The 23,204-nt window shown below is 42.8% G+C and overlaps 1 protein-coding gene across 3 annotated transcripts in view; it reads right to left on the bottom strand.

Moving 5' to 3' along the window:
- CA8 (carbonic anhydrase 8) overlaps window positions 1–23,204 on the bottom strand; it is a 124,349-nt gene that overhangs the window by 40,747 nt on the left and 60,398 nt on the right. For all 3 annotated transcript variants that reach the window (XM_021089340.1, XM_021089339.1, XM_021089341.1), the window contains 4 exons: window positions 23,000–23,062; window positions 20,499–20,547; window positions 18,798–18,910; window positions 10,941–11,109 (listed from right to left, as the gene is read on the bottom strand). In XM_021089340.1, the coding sequence (XP_020944999.1) occupies window positions 10,975–11,109; window positions 18,798–18,910; window positions 20,499–20,547; window positions 23,000–23,062 (360 nt within the window). In that variant the 3' untranslated portion in view covers window positions 10,941–10,974. The remainder of the gene's footprint in view (window positions 1–10,940; window positions 11,110–18,797; window positions 18,911–20,498; window positions 20,548–22,999; window positions 23,063–23,204) is intronic.

Genomic DNA, 23,204 nt, shown 5'->3' with positions numbered 1-23,204 from the left:
CTGCAAATGATCTAAAACGGACAATAAGAGAAGAACAGCTCAATAAATTTTGGTACATAATTAGAAGCAACTTATGTACAATCATGAAAAAGTCTGACATATATCTCCTGAAAGACATGAAAAGATATATCAGATAAGCAGATAGAAAAATATCTATTTTGTGTGCATATGCTCATGAGATACATGCATAAAGAGATCCAAAGAACAAAAATTTACTAAATACTTACACTATAGACCAAAATATGTTAAGAACTTTAATTGCACTATCTCATTGTATCTTCACAATCACCCCATGAGGTAGGTACTATTACTGTTTTCTTTTAAGTGATGAAAACAGAGACTCAGAGATACCAGTAACTTTGTCGGGTCACACAGCTAATTAGTGGTGAGCCATCCCTCACTGTGCTATGGGGTGAGGGGGGCTCCATTTTCACCCCAGTGCTGGTGATGCTGTCACTGAGATGAGGGTTTGAGATGCTTGCTGCCTTATGTTCTGTCTGAGGCATGCAGAAGTTCCCAGGCCAGGGATCGAATCCAAGCCACAGAAGTGACATCAGATCCTTATCCACTGAGCCACCAGGGAAACCCCACTGCTTATTCATTTCGTTCTGTATTGTTTGACTTTTCTGCCATGAACATGTATTATATTTAAAGACAGAGGAACAAAGAATGAAAAGAAATCAAAGGTGACTCTTTCCATAGCAATTTCAGTAGGTAAATGGAGATGAACACATTTCAAGAATGTGAGGCATGTGAGAAGTTAAAAGGAGATGAGAAAGAGGTGGAAAGTATACAGAGTGATTAATTTTCAAAAGGGCAAAAATACCTTCGATCCACTGCACAAGCATAAATTAGCATAACCCTTCGGGGGATATTAGCAATGTGTTACCAAAAGTGAAAACACACATGGCCTTTTCCCAAGGTATCTCATTGCCAGGATCTTATCTAAAGAGATAAGGAGGCAAAGATATACAAAGACTTCAGAATTGTCTGCTCTTTGTTATCTGAAATGTGATATAGTGAAAAGAGCTCAGGGTTTGCAATTAAACCTATCTGGGTTTGAATCCTTGCTTTGCATTGCATTGGCTGCGACCTTGAGCAAGAAACTCAAACCCTCTCGGCCTCAGTTGCTTTATCTCTAAAATGAAAATAAAAACACATGCCTCACAGGATTATTGTGAGGATTAAATGAGCTAAAATAGAGCACAGTGCCTGATGCTTTAAAAAGCATTAGTTCTTTCCCCTTCATCACTCTCTAGGATGTGTCGCTAGAATAAACACAGAAACTTTAACCAAAACTCTAGGACACATGATAGTGCTTGGTGTTTCCTACATGGCTCTGCATCAAAGTACCAGCAAACATCACACTTAGCTTTCGAAGTATTCAGAAGCAGGAGTTCCCATTGTGGCTCCGCGGAAATGAATCCGACCAGTGTCCATGAGGACGAAGGTTCGATTCCTGGCCTTGCTCAGTGGCCATGAGCTGTGGTGTAGGTCACGGACGCAGCTCGGATCCCACGTTGCTGTGGCTGTGGTGTAGGCTGGTGGCTACAGCTCTGATTCGACCCCTAGGCTGGGAACCTCCATGTGCTGAGGGTGTGGCCCTAAAAAGACAAAATAAAATAAAATAATTCAGAAGCAAACCTATGTTATGATACTTTGACACTTTCTCAATCTCAATTAGCACTAAACTAATTAACAAAACTGTTTTACACACTACAATGAGTCACATTTTTCTCCCTTCTTCCCTCATCCCTAGTGTGTGGTAAGGGTGATTGAGAATCTAATTACTTCTTAATTGAATGCACATTTTTCACTGGTTTCAAGCTTAATGCTTTCAGTCCAGAAATCAAAGTCAATGAAATGAAGTTGAATTGGGATTTGGGCAACTGTTATAATGAGAGAAGGTTTGTATTATGTCTAATTATAAGTAAATGTGAATTTTAGCACTATTTCCTATGGAAATATTTCAGGTACAGAAATGTGCCATAAATGACTAATTTAGATGATTAATAACATTGTTATTCTTATTTACAATCTTTTATTCCTCATTACAGTGATTTCATTGCTGGGACCCACTAAATATAATCATTCTTTAAAGAAAAGATGCCGTTAGAGAATCGTTGGTTGTACCCATACTAAAATCAACATGAACATTCATTTCTGTGAGAAATTACATGAGTTTGTACCATCAAGGTTATGGGAACTCTCACATGCTGCAAACACAAGAAAGCCATAAATCTTGAAATACTTGGAATACAACCGATTCCATTAATCAAAAATATTCATTTATAGCAAACCATAAAAAATATCACCACCAAAATGGTGTTTCAATTTAGCTAATATTTTACTGGGAGAGTATTTCACAAGATTTTTTTTTTTCCTTTTGCATTATGCAAGAGTAAAAAAAAAAAACCTCTGAAGTAGTTATCTCCTAAAACTTGTTTCTTGGCTTGTTTGTTTCTAGATAGGAGGAGCAACCATCTGTAATATTTCAGTTGAGACCTTTTCAGTAGAAGACTCAATTAACTAGAATTTTGAGATCCACTTCAACTCTGTGCTTCTAAGAGGTCTTTGCATACAAGCCCTCAAGACCCCTGTGAGCTACTGATCACTCAAATTCAGAAATTCTGCAGGAGTTTAAGGAAGCACTGTAGAAAACAGACCCCTCCAAAACCAGTGCTGTTTTATTGTTTTAACAATGAATTTACCTTAAGAATGGTGTTACATGGTGGCAAATTTTTTTATCAGAGAAATCTTCATATTAACAAGTATTTCGGATTCTGTCCAAGATATTGGGCACCATCTAGACGGTTTTAGCTTTAGATGCTAACATAAAAATACCTCCAGGACATGGAGTTTCCATTGCAGCTCAGTGGAAATGAACTCAACTAGTATCCATGAGGGCGCGGGTTTGAGCCTTGACCCGGCTCAGTGAGTTAATGCTCTGGTGTTGCCATGAGCTATGGTGTAGGTCACAGATGCGGCTCAGATCCCACGCTGCTATTGCTGTGGTGTAGGCTGGCGGCTGAAGCTCCGATTCGACCCCTAGCCTGAAAACTTTCAAATGCTGCCGGTGCAGTCCTAAAAAGACAAAAAAATATATCTCCAAAGTGTATACGGTTAAAGGGACAATTTTTCAGTATGGCATATTTTTAAAATATTTTAAAATACATTGTTTCTCATCTTTGTCTGGGGGGGGTGGGAGGGGAGATGTCAGTATCTACCTTTCCTTTACATGGTTGCTTCTTTAACGAACCCCTGTCCCTTCTTCGAGAGATGGCTTCCATCCCTGACAGAGGGTCTGGAGCAGCTAAGTTCCTCCACACTATCATGCCATAATCCTTCTGTCACACTCATGCCATTTCATTCCTATGCTGAGATTTCAGAGTTCCTAGGTTTTGCCCTATGAAAGTTATTTGCTATATAATCATCAGGACCTTAACTATAACAAATGAAAATATTAAAAACAAAGTAGACTGGAGAATCTGGTCTTTTCACCAGGTTTCCATATTTCCTTAATAACTGCTATCATCCAGCTACCTACTAGTAGATCTAATGCAGGTACATTTTCCAAAGCCCATTTGCAAAAGACTCAGCACCTTCATGGTGGAGACATTTTAAATCAGATACCAATAATCCAACCCTCCACGGTAGATGGGAATAAGAGACTAAATACCACCCCCAGCCCCCAGTGACAGAGGTTCCCCAATGAGTCATGTCACTCCTGCCACTGGACTCAGCTGTGGATGCAGAATCCTTCTCAACACTCTCACAGCTCACACCAAGCAATCAGAGTTGTCACATACGTTTGAGGGCTCTGTGTCATCCATGTCTTTTACTTTTATGAATCTTTCTTCTACAATCCTAAGTAGAAGAGAGGGGATGTTCCTGCAACTACCCAGGTGAGAGCTGATGCTGACTTTATGGGCTGGGATGGCCGAGCTGGAGATGCAGAGATGGATATGGGAGCTCTCTGCAGGCCCATCTGCAGACCTGGATGTTAAACTGGAAATGCGAGGGGAGAGGAGGAGGAGGAGTGTCCAATATGACTTGAATTTCTAAGAAAACTGGGAGTCACAGTCAAGTCTGTGAAGGAAGATCATAAATTCAGTCTTTTCTACACAGAGTCTGAGATGACTTGGACACACCCAAAAGCAAAGTCATACAAACAGGCACCCAATGCTACAACTTCATAGAGGGACCTGATGTGGGCATTTAAATGAGAGGGTCTCCTGCACTGGGTGGTAAGGGAGGCTGTGGGTGCAGATGATTCACCTACAAAAGGGAGCAGACCCCCCAGGCGGAGCCATGATGACTCCAACAGCAAATCGCCTCCAGGAAGGTCCCTTGGCACTGGGCTGTCACAGCTCCTTAGTTCTGCGATCCGTGTTTCCCTAAGACTGTGAACCTCATCATGGAAAAGAGAACCTAAAAAGCACCAGCAGTAAATGAAGAGGGACTGAAAGGGATCCTTCTTTATGAATACTATTTTCTTAATAAATCCCAAGGTGGAAAAATAAAATTCAAAAATTAATTTGAGGAAATTGTCAAAAATGGGCATCCATGAGGAAAAAGACATAATACAACATGTTTAGATGACATAACCTGGTCTCAGTGATATTCTTTTGTAAAATATGTGAAGTTCAAAATCCTGAAATCTATTCTATTTAAGATATCATAATATATTAATGTTCAACATACAAGCTGGCCCATGACTGGAAAATGTTCTCTTCCTCCCAAACATAATTTTGTTTGAATTCACGAAGGGGGGATCATTCAGGACTTTTTATTCATTAAATGATTAAGATTTCTAATACATAAAAAAGAAAAAAGATATGGAAGCAGGGATTTTTCTTCCTTCTTTAGTAATTGAAGAAATGTCTATACAGCTTTGATAGTTTTCATTCTTAGGTTAATAATAATTTTTATATCACACAACCACAACATAAGAGATGGGTTGAGCACCCTTGGTACTTTGCCCTTTTCCTTAAATCATTTTGAAATCCTTTAAGAAATCCATTCCACTTTCAGGAAATTCTATATGATACAGTAAATAGAAAACAGCTATATCCATCGAGCTTTCATTTCCCACCCTAATGCTGTGCATCATATTAAATTATTAGACTGAGGAGAGTCCAAGCTCTATTGACTGAAAAATGTGGCTCTGAGCTTTCCATTTATCCTGGGAGGATTATAGCTTTTACCTACTTGGTCATTCACAGCTGACATTACCCCTTTCCTGCACAGCCCCTCCTTTTCTCTAATGCCTGAGCCTTTCCTCACCTACAACTCTGTTAGGTTATAAAAGAAAACTGGTACGAATCTGAGGCTAGCTATGCATTATTAAAGCTAAGGCAACATTATTAATTGCAAAAGTATACACAAGAAGGAGCCCATTACAGTCTATGACTTCAAAGACCCAGAAAGGGTCTTTGCCCAAAACTGAGGGCAATCTTGACATTCAGAGACACTCGTTTAATAACCCTTCTTTTTTCTTTTTTTTTTCTAGTCTACTTGGGGTACACTTATATCTTCCCCTTTTAAGAGGTCAAAAGGGGATTATTCAAAGAGCTCTATGGCATTGGTTTTTATAGAAAATAAATAACTATAATGAATTATAGTCATTGTACACACGTGAGCAGTTTAATAGTATTTGAGTCACAGGGAAAACAGGCAAGTCTCTGAATAATCAGAATAGTTTTTTAATTGGATAATATTTAATGAAACAAACGGGCAAATAATCGTTCCATTGGAAGACTAGTACCAATGTCATGATACCAAGGGCAGCGAGGAAACTGGATGTAACGCCTGGTCTTAGTTTTGCTTTGCTGTTCCTAAGATTGGTTCTCCTACATCATACAGAAAGTTCAAGAGGTAAATGGGCTCCCAGAAATCTGAGCCAGCCCTGCACCTGAGTGAGGTATATGCTAACTCTTTAAACAAGTACAAAAGCACAGCTCATACTTCTTAAATGGTAATATTAAAAGTCACAGATTATTCATGGGAATAATAAGTCTTGGTTATCAAAGCCCTCCAGATGTCTAGCCATGTCATGCAAAAAAAATGTCATTTTAAGTCCAAAAACTAAAGTTATTTTAGTAAAACATAGCTAAAATAAATCTGAATTATTTTGAACATTTTTTAGAGAACTATCAGAAAAAAGTTTTTTTTTTTCTTTTCAGTTCCAAGAGCTTAAATGAAACATTCATGCATTAAATTCAAAGTCTGACTGTCAAATCATTTCACTTTAATAAAAATTTGAATTACCTGCCTTAGGGCATTATTAAATATCAAATAAAAAGCACACATCCATAAGTCTGATTTCCCAATATAATTTTTATGTAGAAGTATGACTAGATTTGTATTACACATTTCAAGATAAAAGGATCAAAAATGTATTCATAAAAGGATAAAGTCAGAATTGAAGTCGCTTTTGAAAGAATTTCTGCACCATTCTTAGGAATTTGGGGGGAAATGACCCCCTTTAAGTAATCTCAGCTACCAAGACAAGGACATAAATCCATCCTCTTTCTTAAAATGCCTAAACTGTAATTAATTGAAAACTTCGAAAATTACACTTTATGTTCCTATCATATAATGAATACGAAGTACCTGAAATATACATAACTTTCTCATAAACATCTAAGTGTGAGTGTGTGTGGTTATCTAGATATTTAGAGAAAGGCAACTCTGGTGCAGGGTCAGACATGGATCAAAACTTCAAGCCAATAATCTTGTTTTACAAAAACTATCAATTATAGTTACTGGTGTTATAGAGAGTAGACCAAACCCACATGAAATCCATGCATCCGTGTTCACCAAACCTCACTGCACCTCACTGCCTGCCCTCCTCCCGGGTCCTGCTGCCATCTGACGCTCCACCCTCAGGGCCTCAACACCCACCTTCCCCTCTGCCCTCACCTCTTTCAGCCTCTACCCCACTCTTCCTTAAAGAGTAAAGGGAGTCATGGAGCGCAGTCTATAAACCACCACCTCCTTCCTTCCTACTGTAGCACAGAAAGTGTTGAATCTTGTGACAGAAGTCAGTCTCCACGTGGGCTTAGGATCCCATCGCTGTGCAGCTTTTCAGAAGCTTAGATGCCAGGATCAGTCCCTCTGAGAAACAGCGTCTTCAGCCCCTGCCATCCACTAGCTCATTCACCCTGACAGACTGAAATGTTCTAGTACTTCTTGCGTTTTAAAAGAAATTCTCATTCTCAACACATACCAAAAAAACCCACAAAAATGAAATGATATATATGTGTCATGGTGGAAGTGTTAGTCAATGCTAGCATGGGAACCATACTGTAATGTAACAGTGGCTCAAATCAACACACATACACCTTTAAACTTACACAATATTATATGTCAATTACATCTCAACTGAAAAAAGAAAACCTTCAATCCCATCCCCTCTGTTGCCACAGCCCCGTGCTCCCCTCCCCACCCTGCCTGGCGAGAGCAGCTATCACAAGGTAGCCCCACCTCCTGCCTTCACACCGGCTTCCACCTGCTGCGGCCGCGTCCCTCATTGTCCTACCTTTCTGATCGCCAGCAAGGGGATGCTCCCGACTTCTGTCCCACTGTGCCTATGACAAAGGGCTCTGCCAGGCAGACTGTCTGGGTCCCACCTCCAGTTCTGCTATTCAAGGATTAAATTCCATTGAGCAAATGACCTCACTTCTTGGTGCTTTGGCTAATTTGTCATCAAGCATCACATAAGACATTACGGAGACTCAAGGTATCCCTACGCAGCATTAGAACATTACATTATCTATGCCCACGACCCACACATTCTGTTCAGAGCTCTTTTCTCATCTCCACACTCCAGCTTCCTTCATCACAGCTCCCTACGGCAAATGACAAGCCTCTCTCATGCCCCTCTCTCTCTCCATCTCAGACAGAGCCGCCCGCCCCCTCCTTTCCTGGGTCACTCAGTGGCGCTCTAGCCACGCCATTTCCAAAGCCCCAAACCCCAGAAGGTTTCTGTGATATTTCCACCTCCCTCCACCTTCATCCAGTTTATCACTAGCTATCACGTCCATGGACTCTTTCACATATGCTAACTTCTCTCCATTTGACCTGCTCACATCCCAGTTTCCACCTTGGCTACCCAGAGGACTTGTGAATTATTTTCTGCTCCTAGCCTGGCCCATAATAATCCAATCCATTCATTCTCCAGCCACTACAATCTACTGAGAAGATACATGGGTCAGGCCACCCCCACTGAGAACCCTGAGGGTCTCAACACATTGACAATGAAACAAAGATGTCTCAGTGTGGCTGACAAGTTCCCCCTAAGACATGGGCCCTGCCCAGCTTTCCCCTTTCATCTCCATACCCCAGACTCACAGGGCTTCTTGCAGGTACCTCAATGCATCAAATTCTTACCACCTCCACAGGCCCCTTGGGGTCTGTGCAAAAGATATTCTCTCTGGAGTTCCCGTCGTGGCTCAATAGTTAACGAACCCAGCAAGTATCCATGAGGACATGGGTTCGACCCCTGGCCTCGCTCAGTGGATTAAGGATCCAGCGTTGCCATGAGGTGTGGTGTAGATCGCAGACGAGGCTCAGATCCGGCATTGCTGTGGCTGTGGTGTAGGCAAGGCTACAGCTCCGACTGGACTCCTAGCCTAGGAACCTCCATATGCTGTGGGTGTGGCCCTAAAAAGACAAAACACCAAAAAAAAAAAAAAAAAAGCCATTCTTTCTATCTAAAATCTCCTTCACTCCATTTTTTTTTTTCTTTTCACTCAGGGATTTTATTACAGTTTGTGTTTATTTTTGAAGTGCTGTTTTTCATTGTAAGGCTCTGGCTTTTAGGAGGGCAGAGCCCACCTCTGGTCGCCCCATGTCTGTATCTGCAGAACTAAACACACAGCAGGTGCACAGTAATTACTTCTGACTGCACATTACTTTAATTCTTTTTTTTTTTTAATGTTTTCCTATTATGTTTATTCTTTCTTTCATGTATTCCTTTTTCTTCTTCTGGAAGTCCTATTTTTTTTTTTTTTGTCTTTTGTTGTTGTTGTTGTTGCTATTTCTTGGGCCGCTCCCACAGCATATGGAGGTTCCCAGGCTAGGGGTTGAATCGGAGCTGTAGCCACCGGCCTACGCCAGAGGCACCGCAACGCAGGATCCGAGCCGCGTCTGCAACCTACACCACAGCTCACGGCAACGCCGGATCGTTAATCCACTGAGCAAGGGCAGGGACCGAACCCGCAACCTCATGGTTCCTAGTCGGATTCGTTAACCACTGCGCCACGACGGGAACTCCCATTACTTTAATTCTTTAGCTTATCCTTTTTAAGGCTCAGCTTAAAAGCATGCTGGGATTTTCTCCATTGTTACCTTATATGAGTGATTCAAAGCTCCTTCTCGTTCCTACCAAAGGTGACTTTGCCTGGCCCTTATCATCTCCAAAGTGAGAAGAAGGGAGAGAGGAACTGTACCAGCTAATGCAGAAACTGAGAATGAATGAACGATTGGAGGATGGCTGGCTGATGGGGACATGCCTTAAGTTCTAAGGAATTTCTAATTTTGCTGAAGACATCCAAGACTCCAAGTGTTAGGTGTCATGATGGAATCAGCAACATGTCTCAACCCTTCAGAAGCTTTAAATCCAACAGAGAAAATAAGAAATACACAAACAGCTAAAGGGAAGAAAAACGTGAAATGAAAGGTACAGTTTAAGGGACAAGCACAGAATTCACGCTGGGGGCAGTGGGTGAGTTGGGCCTGTAGGGCAGTTAAGATGTCAACAGGCAAAAGAAAGGGTGAGGGGCTCGGGGAGCAGAGTGCATTCCCAGAAGGAGGGAGACAGATCGGCTGAAGTCCTGGGTGCATGAGTGCAGGAATAACCGAGGGGCAAGGAAAACCGATAGGGAAACATGTGGGCAAAGTGACCACGCTTTAAAATGCCCACGTCAGCTGTCCGGCTCAGGAGACCGTGAGCTCCTTGAGGCCAGACGTTCCTTTTCCTCTGTGACTCCTCCTTCCTCTGCAGCACCTATGCAGGGATGAGAGCTCCTATGTCCTTTGGTCCACTAACCAGCCAAAGCTCTGTCCTACAGGACAGCACAGGGAACTGCCCAACACTCTGTGATAATCTGTGCAGGAAAAGAGTCTGCAAGAGAATCGATGCGTGTACGTGCATGACCAAATCACTTCATCGCACAGCAGAAATTATCACAAGCTTGGAAATCAACAATACTTCAACAAAACTTAAAAAAAAAAAAAAAAAGGACAGATATGGCACTGCGGCTTTGAAGCCCCTTCCTTCCTCCTCCCCAGTCCTCAGGAAGCAACAGCTGCAGTTTCAAGGAGGCGACAACATATACAGTACCAAAGAGGGACCCGACTGTTACTGTTTCCCTGCCTGGGGCACCTTCCCTTATGAAAGCTGGTATTAAAGCAAAACTTGGAATGAAAGGCCACTCTGCTGGGAAAACATAAGGATTGCAGATTTTTTTTTTTCAACCTGGCATGGACTTTTTACAAACCACCTGACTTATAATCCATGGGGCTTGAGAGTGTGCCCAAAATCAAAATGAAGTGTGGGAGCTCCCTTCGTGGCTCAGCGGTTAATGAACCCAACTTGGATCCATGAGGATGCAGGTTCGACCCCTGGCCTCACTGGGTGGGTTAAGGATCTGGCATTGCCGTGAGCTGTGGTGCAGGTTGCAGACTGGGCTCGGATCCCTCGTTGCTGTAGCTGTGGCAAAGGCTGGCAGCTACAGCTCCAATTTGACCCCTCGCCTGGGAACCTCCATATGTCTCGTGTGAAGCCTTCAAACAAGAATAAAATAAAATAAAATAAATAAAATAAAATAATGAAGTGTGGTCCTCATATTGCTAAGTTATTAGGATCATCAGTGTGGCTTTGGTGTGACAAGCTTAGCCGTGTGCCTCATTTTCCTTACTTAATCCACACATACCCGGATGGAGACACACCGGGTCCACTGTCGTTGGCTATTGAAATGCAGCTCTAATGACTCTGTCGCTGAGTGGCTGAGTGGGTCTAAAGTTGTCTCCCAAAATCCCATCACAGCCTTCCACAAGCTCTGCCCCCTTCACGTGTGTTCTCAGCCTTCGAAATTCTTCAATCTGAAAATGCAAGCAAACAAAATAAATTAATCATTTATTAGTAAGGCATGAACAAGATTGGGCTTTCCCAAGTGACTTAAAATATGCACACATAACAAGAATTTTTTTTTCTTTTAGGGCCACACCTACAGCATATGGAAATTCCCATGCTAGGGATCGAATCAGAGCTACAGCTGCCAGCCTATGCCACAGCCATAGCAATGCCAGACCCAAACCTCATCTGTGACCTATGCCACAGCTTGCGGCAACACCGGATCCTTAACCCACTGAGCGAGGCCATTTGTTTGTTGCATCAGGAAAACATCTGGAGTCAAGACTCCAGGAGAATTCCCTGTGATTATCCGTGGGATGCATTTTTCTTGATCTTCCCTCAGACAGGACTGGAAGGAGGCTGCTTTGTTAGAGGAGTCTATGCTTTTTCAAAAAGAAGACGATGAAAGTAAAGGCAGTAAGACTGCATCCAGAGGCTGATTCTTGTCCTAAGACCCAAACCACCAAACCACTCCACCTTTTTCAGCTCAGTTTCCACCTGTGTATAATGGAGATGAGGATGAGAGTCTTCTCAGAGCTGGTGTAAGAAGCAAATGAGATCATTCATGAAAATCACTCCGCCTCATGCCAAGTACTTGGGAGATGCTCAATAAATAATCATACAGGAGTTCCCGTCGTGGAGCAGTGGTTAACGAATCCGACTAGGAACCATGAGGTTGCAGGTTCGATCCCTGGCCTTACTCAGTGGGTTAACGATCTGGCATTGCCGTGAGCTGTGGTGTAGGTTGCAGACTCAGCTTGGATCCCGTGTTGCTGTGACTCTGGCGTAGGCTGGTGGTGTACAGCTCCTATTAGACCCCTAGCCTGGGAACCTCCATATGCCGCAGCAGCAGCCCAAGAAATGGCAAAAAAGACAAAATAAATAAATAAATAAATAAATAATCATACAACTTCTTTTGAACTCAAACCTTCAGCACTTTGAGATAATTATCCAGCTACAATTTTATATGCAAAAAGTAGACTGAAAATAATAAAACAGTTGACTGAGAAAACAAAAGGTCCCCTCTCCTCCTGTTCCCGTAACATGAAATCATGTAAGAGCTGCAGTTTACAGCCAGGATCTATAAATCACAGACAGGGTCGCTGATCAGCACTGGGGACTAGAAACTTCACAGCCTCAACATAGTTCAAGAAACACTTCTACTTTTTTTTATTGACTTTGAAGCTTATTTTAAAGCTAGGTTAACTTTATATTTACGTATTCTGAACTGAAGATAAATCTTTCAAGCCCCAGGACTCACCCTAAAGCACATTCTGTGAAAACAACTGCTTCTCAAAGAGAAGATCTGAATCAACAGCCAGCCAGTCTCAAATCACTGCCTTCTTGGAGAGAACTATTTCACAAGAAATGTTTTTCTCTGATCAGAGCAATGCTTTGAAGACTTCAAACATCAACAGAGATTGAGGGAAAAACACATCTCTCAGAAATGCCAATTTTTCTGAAGTCACCCCCCCTGAACCCTTTAGTCACTTCAAATGGTTTCAAGCGTGCCCCTCGCTGGCCCACGCTGAAATGAGAGATGATGAGAAATGAACAGAATAATATTCTAGGATAAAAGTCCTCAGCCAAATTCAAATGTCAGGGCCATAGAGACTATCGTTATCACAGACGGGAGGACGTATGGTTTCATCGACTTTTAATGCTACTCTACTTACACACGGTATTTGTTTTCAGCCAATTTAAAAGAGTGATGGGAGGACAGAGACCCGACTCTTCCGAGACAAATCCTCCTCTTGTGAAGGTAGCAGAACTAAGCAGCCACTGTTCCCCGAACCCGGACGGCGCTCCAGCTGCTCTAAGACGTTGATTCCAGCTCTCACTGATACAAGAACCAGACTGTCCAAAGTTCAGCATTCAAATGGCTTTCTTCATGACTGCCTTTAAAGGGCTAAGTACCAGGGTCTGAGGTTCAGCACTCATTTTTTTTTAGCAGTTCCTGAGGTCCCATACACATCTACTTATAGACCCATCTCATGTGTTCTCATGTTGAAAGAGCAAAATAACACATGAAAGTTTGGAGTCCTCATCTTCTTTTCTTTTATCACCAGCCAATGATTGTACATGAATTAAAGGAATATAATTCCTCATGGTAGCAATGAAGGAAGAAGGCAAACTGCACTTAAAACAGTCTATATATGTATATATATTAAGGGGATTGTATGTACATGCGTACATCTCTCCACTTTTCATGGACTGCAGCCTTGCTATTTTTGTTTCATTTTCTCCTATCGCATTATCTTTCTTTCTAACAGCATTGCTCTCTCTTCCTGACCTCCCATCCCTAAACCAAAGCCTCATTCTGTCAATGATCACTCCTTAATTAGATCTAAATTTTTTTTTTTTTTTTTTGGAGCAAGGTCTTAGAGAAAAGAACATTCTTTCCCCAAGAAGAGTGATGTAAACTTTCCTCTTTCCCCAATTCCCAGCCCTGGTCTCTGTCGCTGTCTTCCCATCATTAGGATGGTTACTCAGGAGCCACACAGAAGGAAACTAACTCCAGAACAAGAGACAATGGAGCCTGTGACCTCATGGCAAGTGCTTGATATCATGCAAGACACAGAAGAAATACACAAAAATCTTTTTACGAGACCCTTAAGAACAATGCATTTTCTTTCTTCCTTCCTTCCTTTTTTTTTTTTTTTTTTTTTTTGGCTGCACCACCTACAGCATGCAGAAGTTCCCAGGCCAGCATGCAAAAGTTCACGTGGCAGAGCAGTGATTCGAGCCACAGCTGTGACAATGCCAGATCCTGAACCTGCTGAGCTACCAGGGAACTCCCAAAGAACACACTGTTAAGAAAGGAATAGAGAGTGTCTTCCAGGAGAGAGAGAAAAACCCTAGAGTTACACTGCCCAATATAGTAGCCACCAGCCAGCCCCGTGTGGCCACAGGCATTTTGAAATGAGGCTGGTCTGAACTGAGATGTGTGGAAATACTGAATTAATTCACCACTGAAAGTCAGACTTCGTAGGAGAACAGAATGTGAGGAGTCTCACTCATGAACTTTTATATTGATTACATGTTAAAATGATATTTTCAATTCACTGGGTTAAAATAGACTGCTGAAGGAATTTCACCTGCTTATTTTGGCTTTTCTACTGTGGCTACTAGACAGTTCCATCTCACAAAGAAGGCTCACATCGTGTATCCATTAGACAGGGCTGGTCTAGTGCCGCCCATCCCACCAGCCTTAAGAAGGTCAGCATTCTGGTGTGAGAGTCCTCACCCCAATTGGACAGGGAGGTAAATGCAGGTGGATGGGCAACAGCGGTTCTCAAAGTGAGTTTCCTGGAACAAGGACCCAGACCCACGGAATCCGAGACTCTAGGGTGGGGCCCCGCAGTCCATGTGTTAACACGCCCTCCAGGGGAGGGTGCTGTGGCACACTCAAACTTGCATGGAGACAGAAGAAAATGCACAACACATGCTACAAATCCCTTGGACTCATTTTCAGACATGACCATGCTGGGGTCCTGCAGCATCGTGGTCTTCAGAGTTGACGGCCACTCAGAGCCCACGTGGAGCAGAAAGAAAGCCTGCTGTCCAGTCCTGGATGTGGTCAGGCCTCCTCAGCTGCCCGGGACCAGATGGGCTCCCAGCCCCACCGGCCACACACACGCCATGCCTGGAACTGGGCTGCCGGGGCAGGAAGAGTCCACTTCCCAGTCCAGAGGAAGTCCGGAATATGGGGAAGGATGCAGTGGAGGCCAGACTGGATGGAGACCAAACTAAAACTGGGTTTTCCAAGTTCTAACAGGCGTGTATCCACATGGCGAAAACCAAGACAAACATCCATATTCCTTCATTTCACTGGTGTTACTTGAAAGAGAAAGGAATCAACAAAGATAGACACATCTAATTTGAGAAGTAGGTAAGTTAAGAACTAGAAACAGATGCGTAAGAGGAAACTGCAAAAAAAAAAAAAAAAAAAAAAGAGGGGGAGAGGAAAAAAAAAGCAGGAAAAGGAGAGTAAGGCTTACCGATCAATCATTTCTCTGTGTGTGCATATTATGCGTGTGTGTAAAAAAATGCTTTTTACTTTGGCTTCCTAATGCTTAGACCATTGTTTTGTATTGCACCAATTTAATGGTTACAGCTCTCTTTGTAAAATGTTTTGAACAACACTTATCCAAATCCATCCCATGGTGTGTGGGCTTTTTCCCCTATAGCACATACTGTGGTACCGGGAACAACATGAAAAAGTCAACCTATCAGGGGCTTCTCCTCCCAGACGCCAGAATTCCTAGCGTTCGGGGAGATGCAAATGCCCCACGAGAGGCTTGGCTGTCAACACCAGGCTTCAGCCGAAGATTCCTCCTTGACCGGCGCTGCTGTGCATTTGGTAGGAAAGCATTATGATGGACACTTTCTCCTTAATTAAGCTGTAAGTGCAGACGTTATTATCCTGTGACAGATGATGCATTTCACAATACCAATTGTTTCCATAATAATACCGGGCAGCTTAATTACGTATGTTGCCCCTAGAAGAGGATACTTTCTCCGTTTGCCATTTCTCACCATGATCAGTTTTGTAGCGACTCCACCTGCCACTTACTCGTCCCTTATGTTCTGTATCAATCCTCTCTCTCTTTCTGCCTCTGTCTCTATGTTTCTGTATCAATCCTCTCTTTCTGCCTCTGTCTCTATGTTTCTGTATCAATCCTCTCTCTCTTTCTGCCTCTGTCTCTATGTTTCTCTGCTCCTTTAAAAGCACAACAAAATAAGGTTCCTCACTTTTTCTTGGTTTTTGATTCTAGTAGTACATCCTCTGCTTTTGGTCCCTCTTGTTTTTACTGCCTTCTCTGGACCTATGTTTTGCTCTGCTTTCTCTGAAATTAGATGAGCAGCAACACCAAAACATTCCAGTCAGGACAGACTGATTTATATCCTCCTAAAATTAGAATTGTTTTCTAAATCACTCTAAGTTGCATTTTAATGTGTGTGTATGTGTGTCCATTTCATATTCCTGCCCTCTGGACCAACAGCACCTACATCTTTTTCCTTGAAAAGTAACAGCTAACTGGAAAGTCATCTGTTTTCAAGAGAAGTTGGGATTCCTCCTTCCAGTACACATTCCTCTGGCTCCCCTTGAGGAAGACATGGCTTCCTTCCCAATCATTGAGGAGCATGACTGAGTGAGTCAGGGTTAGACTTTGTCACTGGCCTTACTTGGGGGGACAATGCAAAGCAAGGTTCCCCTTGAAGCACACAGGATTGAAAGGCATGAAGATTTGTCTCTCGATTTGAACATAACATACTGGTCAACTTGGAAGTAAAACCTCCTAGCTCACATTTACAGGCTATCCGCTAACATCCACAATAGAGTCCAACGTTAATACTCCCAATACTGTGCTAGCAAGGGGATCTTTAGTGGACTTCTAAGTGTAATTGAGAATTTTCTCTCTGGTGGCTCACCAAGGTTAATTCTAACTGACTTGCAATAAATATACATTTATTGTGGTTATAGAGAAAAATTTTATTTCTCGCTAAAAGATCTGATCCGTTTTTAAAAATTACCCCTAAACAGCTGAAGAAAGGTGACTATAGGCCCTGTGTGCTGTGTCCACTTCGTCTGCCAGGGTGACACGTCTCCTTGTGGCTGATGCCAACCAACAGCTTTCAGTCCTTGCCTCCGTGTGTGCAGAATCCGGTACTCTTCACTCTGCTCCCTCCTTGAAGCCCACAACTCCCTTCGCTTCCAGACATCACACGGACCTCCTGACTCCTCCCCCTCCCCCTCTCCCCAAGCCACTCCCTGGGGACATCTCTTCCTACTCACACCTGTTCCCAGCTGCCCCGGCCCGGTTCTCTACATGACTTCTTATCTCTTCCTGAAGGACCTGCTCTTCAGCTACCACCTGTATCTTAGACCCCTTTCTTGAATGTCTCTAAGGCATCTCAAACTCTCAACATTTATAACCATCAACTCACAGCCTTCTCCATAAAGCCTGTTCTTCCTTCTTTATTCCGTGTTATGATGAAGAGCAGCATCTTACATTCACCAGTGACCCAAGCCAAAATCCCAGGGGCAATGTGTGGGTCCTCCCTCCCCGAGGTTCCCCCCTAGGTCATCAGTCACCAAATTCTACTGATTCTACTTCTTTGTTATTTCCAAAGCCATTACCTTCCTCTCATGCCTCTGCCACAATCTTAGCACATCTCTGCACCGTTTTGGTCACGCTTTTTCTTTCTCACTACATTCCAGTGGCTCCTTGCTGTCACCCTCCCCAGCACAGCACCAAAGCCCTTTGCTGCAGGTCAAACCCGTGCCCCCCTTCTCCAGCTTCGTTTCATGTCACTGGCTGTTTACACTGGCAGTGGGCATCCCCAAAGGCACTGTGCTTTCTCTTGCCTCCTGCCTCTGCAGACATTTCTCCCCTTGCTGGCAATGCCCACAAACGCCCATGCCACATCCCTTTGCCTGGTTGGGAAAGGTCTACCAAATGGCTGAATCTCATCCAGGTGCCTTTCCTATGTGATCCCAGGCTGCGCATGCCATACCAAGGCACTGTCCTCATGAAATTATTGGGTTTTAAATGTGAACCTATTGCCTTCCCCCCCCCACGGTGAATTCTAGGAGGTCAGGGGTACGTCTTATTTGTTCTCCACCATCAATGCCTACTATGGTATCTTATACATACTAAATGTCAAGTAATCACCAAATGAATCAATGCATGAAATAATAAATTACCAGCTCAGTCTCAAAGGAGTAATATCACATGTTAACATTAGCCCACGTCAAGGATTAAAAAAAAAAAAAAATAGGACTACGACATAGATTGTTATTATATCCAGTAAATACTGTGTATTAACAGAGTCAATGACATTTAAAGGCCAGGAAATGTATCTCCAGCATCATAAAACATATTGTACATTAAAACTCAGTGCTTTGGGAATGCTTAGTCATCTAAGATTGTACACCACCTGCAGACTCACAGACATAGAGAATAGACTTGTGGGACCTTTTTTTTTGGAGTGGGGAGGGCACGAGAGCATTGGACTGGAAGTTTGGAACTAGCAGATACAAACTATTATATATAGAAGGATAAACAAGGTCCTACTGCATAGCACAAGGAACTATGTTCAATATCTAGTAATAAACCATAAGAGAAAAGAAAAAAAAATCCCCCTTGAGTTCTTTCACACCCCTTCCGGCTGGCTACAGGCCCACATGTAAGGCAAATCCAGAACTTTCCAGGGCATTCCAGAAGTTCTCCCTCACCCTCTGCATACAGAACCTTCCTGTGTAAGCCAAGGAAGAACTATTACAAAGCTCGAGTGTGGCTTGCAGAAATAACTGGCATTCTCACTTTACCTCCATTTCTCCTCTCCAATGCCTGGGAAAATCCATATAAAGGAAAAACTAGACGAATCAGAAGTCTGACTGTTTCAGTGACTTCTATTTACTCTATAAAAACTGACTTCTAACACCACAGATTGGGTATTATTGGCTATTTACTGGGTTTTGTTCATCCTTGACCTTTCAAATTGCTTTCACTGGTTCAAGGCACTGGACTTTCATCTGAAAAGGTGTGACTGCTCTAACTGACCCAAAGGGAGCCTGAGCATAAGCAGATGCTGCCCCTTCCCAGAAACGACATTTGACCTTCCTTCTGGAAGAACGCACTGCACTCACCTGTAGCTGGGATATCGTCAAAGGGTATCGGAATAATATCCAGGTCACACCTTCACTGCAAGGCGGGATAGTGAGGGAGCCTTCGTAAACCCAGTAATCCCGCAGCAGAGGATCTGTGCAAACCAACCACAGGGTATGTCATGGGAAGGCAAGGTAATTGAAAAAAATTTTGAAGATTCCAACCATTCTCAAAATTACAAACTGTCCAAATAACAGGCTGATGCCATTTTTAAACTAGAACCTCGCATATGTATTTTTAAACTGATCATAAGGAGAAAATAATCAGTAGAAAACATGGTGAATGCTCTTTCTATTATTTACAGTGATTTCTATCAATTAATTATATACACGCTTAACTATGACTATACAAACGGAATATACATAAACTTGATATACTATGTGATATATATACACACTTGATGTATATTTTATATATCAAGTTTGCTCACTTGAGGAGAAGTATATCCACAGTTTGGGGGGTTTTTTACCTTATTGGAGGATTTACCTGACTGATTGTACCTAATATTTACTGAATGTTTACTACATGTGAAATGCTCTTCTAAACATTTTACATTAATTAGTGAGATCGGTCCTTTTATTAGCCCCATTTCTCTGATGGGGAAACTGACTCACAGAGGATTATGTTATATGCCCAAGACCTCTGGGCTAACCAAAGCAGTCTGGTTTCAGAGTCTGTGTATTTAAATGACCTTTGAAAAAGTTGAGTTAAAATAAATATCCCTGTAAAATGCAACAAGAACAACAACTCAATAATCTGTAACTTCTGGAATTTAAAGTAAGAGATTGTGTGAATTCTTCCTGGGTGTGATAATTAGAGCCTTTGGGTCTTTTAAGAATGCTAAATCCTATGTCTAATTTTTTAAATAAAAACAAGAGACAAAAAAAAAAAAGAATCTACGTGTATAACCATTCTGGTCTAACTACCTCTATATTCTTCCTCAACAGAGAAACATTAAAATCATATTATAATAGAATAAAAGAAATCATTCTTATGAAACCTTTTAGCTCTCCGTGAGAGGAATTTGTGATTAAACATGATGGGCAAATATTCAACATATGGCAAAAACTGGTTCATTGTAGAGCAATTAAATGTAAAAAGGAGAAGATATAATGCATTCGGTTTCGTTTGGAACCCTAACAATTTTCACATAATTTAAGCAGAGAAGTGTGAAGATCATAATTTTATCCAAAACAACCTCTATCTAAAAAGTATACTCTGAGTATTTTGTACATACCTCTTACCTGTTCGGACATACCTAAGTATTTAGAATAAGAGCTAAAGAGCATGACTGCAAAGAGGTTATCTTTTAAAATTAGATATAAAGTTTATTTCATGCCAGAGATTAGTAAGAACTTCGCTGGCCAATCTTAGATGCACAACAAGGTTAAGTTATTATACTCGTGCTTTACACAGAGGTCATCACTTGCACAAATGAAAATACAAAGGAAACACTTTTGAAAATACAAACACAACACAATGGAGCTAGTGGCAAAGTATTTATTATATCAAAAGGTTTACTGCCAGGTTTAGAGAAATCTGAAATTGGTGCCAGATACAGAGAATATCAATAGTAGAGACACTTTATTAGCTAATAAGATATAGCTGTATATATCCTGAGGGTAACAAAGCAGTCATCTTCACAGTTCAAATTCATCTTACGCAGCCAGATGAACGCTTACCTGGTAATAAAGTGTTAGGATTAAAGCAGGGTATTGTTTTGGACTTCCCCTGAAAAAGAAAACAATGTACCCCCACATTAACATAAAATCTCTAAGTTTTAGAACAAAAAAAGTCATTAGCACTAAAAATCCAGGTTGCAGTCTTTCCTGACTGGCACCAGCAGACCCCATAGATTTGAGAATGTGTCCATGTGTCGTCTCACTGGAGCAACAGGGGCCGCTGGTTCCAGTAAGATACTCCTGCTCTCAGTCTGTAGCACTGTCTTTATGACCACCTCTCAATTTTCCCTAGAATCCCCAGTGTGAAACTGCAAACTGTCCAGTGTTTGTCTGTCCCAAGTCAGCTACCTTTCCTGCTCCTGGCACCTCCAGACCAGAGACGCCGGCCCTCGTTCAGGAAGTCTTTTGAGATGACTTTCCTCCTGGTTCTGTGATCTCTGTTCCCAACCTGCTTGTATGACAAGCTGCCTCCGAGTTCTCATTGTGCCCCATTTGGATGTGGTAACTCAGCTCTAAAATCCATCCTAGATGCTCTCCTGCTCCAGGGAAGAACTGCCAGTCAAATGAAAAGGTCGAATTTCCATACACATTTATCAGAACGAGATTTAAATTTCAAAAAATATTTGTGCCATCATTCACCAATTCACCTTTCTGATCACTAATTTTTTTTTTCTTTCTTTTTAGGGCACCACCTGCAGCATATGGAAGTTCGCAAGCTAGGGGCTGAATCAGCCACAGCCACAGCCACAGCCACTCTAGATCCAAGCCTCATTTGTGACAGCTTGCAGCAATGCCAGATCTTTAACCCATGAGAGGGGCCAGGGATCGAACCTGCATCCTCATGGATACTAGTTGGGTTCTTAACCTGTTGAGCCACAATGGGAACTCCTACTGATCACTATTTTAAACAGTCCCATTTAAAGAGTCAGGCCTAACAGGCAGCTGGATGCCTCTCATGACTCTATTAACGCAGACATAATGGGAGGGTTAATGCCTAACCTCTTAGTCTCTTCCAACTCCTAGGCACTGCTGGACACATTAAAGAACCCAGCTTACCCGCCTCCCTCATCCTCCCATATTCCATAAAGACACCTGTCCCATTAGCTGAAGCAATAAGGGAAAATTTCTCCACCCATTTCTATTAGACAAATGTCAACAAAGATTTGTCCCCTTTTGACCAGTCTTCGCTCAGTCTGTGCTTTCCCTGGGGAGCCAGATCCACTCGGAGCCCGCTCAGGACATCTTCTGTAGAGGGGCTTGCCTGGTTCTAGAGAGTGAGCTTGAACCAGAGAGTGCAGAGCTGGTAGGACGCGGTTCCCCAACGGATGTTAGGACAGGCCTGGGCTCTTTGTGTTCCTGTGCTGGATTCTCCAGCAGCCTCACAGTGAGCTTCCCCCGCAAGGCCACTCAGATGCTGCTGGCTCAGGACGAGCAGGCCTGGTGCTGGGCACTGCACTGTGTACACAGTACCAGCGGTGGTTCCCCAGCAATGCTACGCCCAGTCACCATGGCGTCAAATCAATCTAGGGCACCTTCCCTGGGACATATTATCTTATGGTTTATGTGTACCTGTCTTTCTTTCTACATAAAAAAATTTGAAGGGCGGTCACCCCGATTTTTGTTTCATTTACACTTCTTTCCTTTAACCAATGGGCAGAAAGGGTTAACTCAGCAGGCCTGGGCTCAAACCTTGCACAACCACCCAAAGAAGGCCTGTCTTAAAGCCTGGCCCCAGGCTGCCTCCTGTGAGGTAATCTCTGAGCCCTTGGGCTATGCTGCCTGATTAGGGTGGTTCTGCAGGCCTGAGGCCTTGGGCCAGACTGTACCACTTGGACCAGAGAAATTTGTCCCCATGATGTGATTTGTGGTGAAAGCCTGGTTTTGTTGAGGATGAGGCTGGGAGGGCTAGAGACAGAGTAGCCGAGGTTGGTCACTCAGGCACTACCTGCTGGCAGCTGGCATGACTGACCCCTAGTAAAATCCGTGGACACCGAGGCTCAGGTGAGCTTCCCTAGTTGGCAACGCTGCATGTGGGCTGTGACATCACTACTGGGAGAATCAGCTGGGTCCCCACGCAACTCACAGGGAACAGGGCCTGGAAGCTTGTGCCCAGTTTCTCTGGAAGCGTCCCCCTCCACCTTTCCACTGTGCTGAGGTGTGTGTGTGTGTGTGTGTTTTTTTTTTTTTATGGCTGCGTCTGTGGCACATGGAAGTTCTCAGGCCAGGGACTGAACCTGAGCTGCAGCTACAGAAACACCAGATACTTTAATCCACTGTGCCAGGCCTATACAGCAACCTGCACCACTGCAATTGGATTCTTAACCCATGGTGCCCCAGTGGGAACTCTTACTATGTTGACTTTTGATCTGTATCCATAAGTAGAAGAATAATGGCTGGTCTGTGAGTCCTTTTACAGAATCTTCCGGCCTGAGGACAGACTAGAAACCTTGGAAACCTCTTACACAACCAGCATTTTTACTTTCTTTTAAATAATGACTTACCTTATATTGAATATCTTGGAGGATTTCAGTCACAGCCTTCAGGCCTACGTGTTCTTTTCCTATCTGAAAGGTATAAAGCATAAATCATAGCCATAAAGCTTTTAAATATGTAGCTCTTGCTTAAAATAACCAACAGAAGTGAAGTTCAAGTTCACCTGAATGTCCTCTTGCTGAGTAAATGACCTTTTTATTAACAGCCAGGTCA

Source organism: Sus scrofa, chromosome 4, assembly GCF_000003025.6.
Source record: "Sus scrofa isolate TJ Tabasco breed Duroc chromosome 4, Sscrofa11.1, whole genome shotgun sequence".
NCBI lineage: Eukaryota > Metazoa > Chordata > Mammalia > Artiodactyla > Suidae > Sus > Sus scrofa.
Note: the sequence above shows the minus strand (reverse complement) of the source record. Positions and strands in the feature narration are given on the sequence as shown.